Source organism: Cyprinus carpio, chromosome B3 (assembly GCF_018340385.1).
Source record: "Cyprinus carpio isolate SPL01 chromosome B3, ASM1834038v1, whole genome shotgun sequence".
Classification (NCBI taxonomy): domain Eukaryota; kingdom Metazoa; phylum Chordata; class Actinopteri; order Cypriniformes; family Cyprinidae; genus Cyprinus; species Cyprinus carpio.
The window spans coordinates 13,434,458-13,439,002 of NC_056599.1; the positions used below are offsets into that span (position 1 = coordinate 13,434,458).

At 38.0% G+C, this 4,545-nt stretch overlaps 1 protein-coding gene across 1 annotated transcript; it reads left to right on the plus strand.

Moving 5' to 3' along the window:
* The first annotated feature begins 944 nt into the window (after nucleotides 1-944).
* LOC109075394 (peripheral myelin protein 22-like) lies at nucleotides 945-3,610 on the plus strand. The gene is made up of 5 exons (XM_019091299.2): nucleotides 945-1,102; nucleotides 2,010-2,099; nucleotides 2,230-2,323; nucleotides 2,538-2,678; nucleotides 2,762-3,610. The coding sequence occupies exons 2-5, from the start codon at nucleotides 2,022-2,024 to the stop codon at nucleotides 2,920-2,922; spliced, it is 474 nt and encodes a 157-aa protein (XP_018946844.1). The 5' UTR covers nucleotides 945-1,102; nucleotides 2,010-2,021; the 3' UTR covers nucleotides 2,923-3,610.
* The last annotated feature ends 935 nt before the right edge of the window (nucleotides 3,611-4,545 follow it).

Consider the following 4,545-nt stretch of genomic DNA (forward strand, 5'->3'; position numbering starts at 1 on the left):
ACCTGCATCAAACGGGGAGATCAGAGTAAACGTATTGCCCTGCTGCCACTAGCCCATTACTCTGACCCATAATCCATCCATCTCACAGAACAGCAGAGCTCCTGAGCCAACCCACAGCAATGCCATCCGCCACTCAAACCCTAAGCAGCGAAAAAAACAACAACACACAGGGCTGGCACAGGGAACGCCTCCCTCACTGTATTTACAAACACAGCTGCTGCCATGGGACTCCTGATGAGGGCGTGACAAAGCGTATAGTCCCGCGGACTGCACCAAAACATCTTCAAGCGTCGAGAGGATCAAGCATTTGCGAGGAGTTACGAGAAGACATACTTGTGAATGTTTTATTCAAAAAGTTTAATAAAAGTCAAATCCTGTTTGTATTTAACTTCAAAGCGACTATGTTGGGATCTATTTCATATGCAGTCCAGATGCAGAAGTAAACAGACACATGCCAGCATTCTGGGCATACCGTGGGGCCACTGGGAGGGGCCTATGGGGCTCCACACACACGAGTACACACTAAAAACACTCACACATTGAGACGCACCCTATGCAACTACATCACAGCGTTCAAAAGGAAGGACAAAGCTGAATATGCTGTAAAAGTGTGTAAAACACAAAAGCTCTCTGTGACATATGCATACAGCTAATTTCATGAATTTATGATAAAACCAATCACATTGTGAATATATGGTGATTAAAGGGTTAACGTTCCCCTTAAAGTCTACCATAAGTCTACAAGTCTACATAAGTTTACGTTTAAATAATTAGTGAGAACAGTTTAAAGCGCTTGAATAAATGCTTAATTACGTTTTTAAGCTATTTTTTTTCTATCTAAGCTTTTAAAGTCAGAAGTTGTGAAGTATGGGAGGGAAAAGAACGTGTGTGACGTAGTGACGCTTCAGGGCGGTGTTCTCACGTTTCCGAAAAAAAAAGAAAAGAAAAGAGGGAAAAAAGCAAATACTGCTGTGGTACTACATCTGGAATACAGAGACTCGTGCTTTGAGAATCTATAGTGGGATCCCATAGTAAAGGCAACCCAGTGTTTTCTTCCTGCTCTCGTTTGCTTTTCAAGGATTTTTTCCTCTCCCCTTCGCCTGTAAGTTGGAGAACATTGGAAGTTTTCTTTGGTTCGTTTATGGAATATTTGCACGTTGTTTTCAGGATATACTCAGCCACATTTCTGTTTACTACAAATTTACTTAAGGAGACGTCCTAACCTTATTTAGCTCATCGTTTGTCTTTTCTTGGGAAGATTGTTGTTTTATTTAAAGTGGAGGTTATTATTATTATTAGCCTATGATTGCGCTTCTTATTATGTTTTTAATAAGTTTGTTTTTGCTAATTATATTATTAGTATTAGTTTTAAATTGTTAGTCCTACTAGCCAATATTTTGATATGAGCACATCTAAAGTTTTGATTTTAGTCATAGTCGCTCGCAGAGTTTTGCAACTGGTCTGGATGAAAACAAATGCTTTGGAACATTGCTTTGGAATTCTTCCTTCTTTTTCTTTTTATCTGGTTCCGAAATCTGCCTCAATACGTACTCAGCAAATATTTCATTATATTAGAATTTTGTTAGCTTCTCATAATCTTTACTTTCTGGGGAGGGGGAGAAAAAAACAAAACAGATAAACAGTTAAGACGTGAAAAAAAAAAAAAAAAAAAAAATGCGGCATCTTGAGAAAAAAAGTGACGTGACTGCATGTGGGACGTGTTTTTCTGATAAATATAGATATTTAGATGGCTTTTCAAACATCGCAGTGTGATTAGTGTAATTATCAACGTAATGTTTCCACAATACAGATGCTTTCGATTAAAATGTAGGAGAAAAAAGTAAAGAAAATAGACAGGACTGAAAGGATGTTTGGGTTGGGATGAGTTTGATAGCAGCGCGATCTGGTGGCCAGATGTGGAACTGCATGAGTAAACACTACCCTCTATAAAGCCGCCAGGTGTGTATTTGAGGAGGAACTGTGATTACTTTCTGTTTCTGTTCTCTTAGACGAACTTCAAAATGCTGGCCATTCTGTTAGCAACGATAGTCTTACATCTGACGGACCTTATCATTCTCTTCATTTCCACATGTGCTAATGTGAGTATCATCTTTGAGGTCTGACTTGCTTGCTTTTGCTTTAATGGGTCATATTTCTGAGCTGGAATTTAGTAAAGGATTGGTTTCATGTGTAGATTTAATCATATGGGTGTTTCTTTATATAAAAAAGGCCTGGAGAACAGATGGAGTTGCGAATTATGATCTCTGGTATGACTGCACACAAAGGAATGGAGGATATAACTGCCGTGGGACTAATGATGCTGGTGAGTCTTCAAATTTTTTTTAGGAAAGTTCCATATTTATTCAAAAGTTCCAAATGGGCGATAACGCATCATCAGTACAATAACAAAATGTGAGAAATGTTCTTATATGAGAAAGAGAAACTTATGACTTAAGAATAGTAGCAATGTATGTGATGTTCATTCTGATTTTTTTTTTTTTTTTTTTTTTTGTCTGTGTTTCTTTACACTCTGTCAGACTGGCTTCAAGCAGTTCAAGCCCTCATGGTCCTAGCCACCATTTTCTGCTTGATCTCCTTCATCTTCTTCCTCTGCCAGCTCTTCACTCTTGTAAAGGGAGGTCGCTTCTTTTTCACGGCCGTCTTCCAGGTCCTTGCCAGTGAGTATTTCCTCTCCGGGTCTTATCCCAACTGAAGGACCCCGTCTACAGGTTTTTATTCTTTCTCTTTCTGTCTCCCGAAGGTCTGTTTGTGATGAGCGGAGCCATCATCTACACGGTGATGAGTCCAGAGTGGAAAAACGAGAATGATACTTACGGATACGCCTTCGTCCTGGCCTGGCTGGCTTTCCCTCTCACGCTCATCAGTGGCTTCATTTACATTGTTCTGAGAAAGAAAGAATGAGAGTTTAGACCTCAGGGATTGTTGTAGAGCTGAGAACACTACTCAGATGACAGACTCTAACCTAACGGCCGTCTCCTCCAGGCCTGAATATTTAGACCCTAATGTGATCAAAGAAACTGACAGTTCATGAAGATTGAATACAGCGAAGACACAGTGTGCATGACACAATGTGGTGAGCCTGTTTGGCTGGTGAGCCTATTTATATCACTTTTATATGGCTTTTTTTTTTTTTTTTTTGTAAATAGTAATGCTATGAAGTGTCAATGAAGGCCCTGACTTTTTAAGATTTTACTCAAGGAGGAGAGATATAGGAAAAGTGTCATCCTTTTTTTTTTTTTTTTTTTTTTATTGTGTGTTATAACCCTTTTCAAATATCTTGTTTTAAAATGTCATAATAAAGTGTATTCTCAAAGGGAATTTGTTGACGTCGACTTGAAATGTTCTCTTATATCCAAATTCCAGAATAATAAAACGAAGAATTGTGTTTGGAATTCTTTGGAAATGGTGCTATGTATTTACCATTGCTGAACTTTATAGTAAGATATACCTATAGGCTCAAATGTGTTAAATCTCACGAAAACATTTTAGAACACATAGTTTACCTGTGATTATATCGCTTTATGAGATGTCTTCTTTCTGTATTATTTTTTTGTTTGTTTAAGAAAAATAAATAAATATCTAATTTTTTTTCCTTGTCTCAATTTTCAATACTTCAGGAAGACTGAGACACAGTGGGCACGTTTAGTGAGATGCTGAATTACGCTGTAATAGAGACTTTTCGAAGTTTGTTATTGTTTGTTATTGTCCAGCTAGAAATGCAATGTAGAAAAAAATCTGTAAAGTCAAGCAAACCCCTCCCGAAAGGAAGCACAGAGACTGAGGTCAGGCTTTCTGTCAGTAGATGAAGAAAACAGATTTGACACAGTGATGACTTTTCATGGACTACACGTGCGTCATCTCAGAGTCCTGAGGATCAGAAACCAAAGAAAAGTGAAAGAAAAGGCAGTGTTTAATAGTTGGATGTCTGAATGCAGTCACTGGCAGGACTGAAAACAACTATTATGTCATATTATGTTAAATGTGCAAGTTTCAGTGTGAAATGAAAAACAGAATTACACAGTGAAATCTCAGAAAACATTCCCAGCATTCTCATGAAATCCTGAAGCTTCATTCATCAAGGGCTGTGGCAATTTGGGTTGTAGTCCCAAATTTTCTTGTTTCATCTCAGAAGTAAATTGTGTGTGTGAGTGTGTGTGTGTGTGTGTGTGTGTGTGTGTGTGCGTGCGTGCGTGCGTGCGTGCGTGCGATCGTGCGTGCGTGCGTGCGTGTGTGTGTGTGTGTGTGTGTGTATGTGTGTGTGGTATTCCCTATGGGGATATTTTTTTTTTTAGTTTTTTGGTCCCCATTAGGAAACAAGCTTAGAAATCATACTAAATATTTTAAATAAAGTTTTTCATTAGTTTTTTTTTTTTTTTTTGAAAATCTAAAAATGCAGAAAGTTTTGTCTGAGAGGAAGTTTTAGAGGTTGGGTTATAAGGTAAAGGAATAGAAAATACCATTAGTATAGTATAAACACCATTATGTCTATCGAATGTCCCTATTAAACATGAAGAACCAATGTGT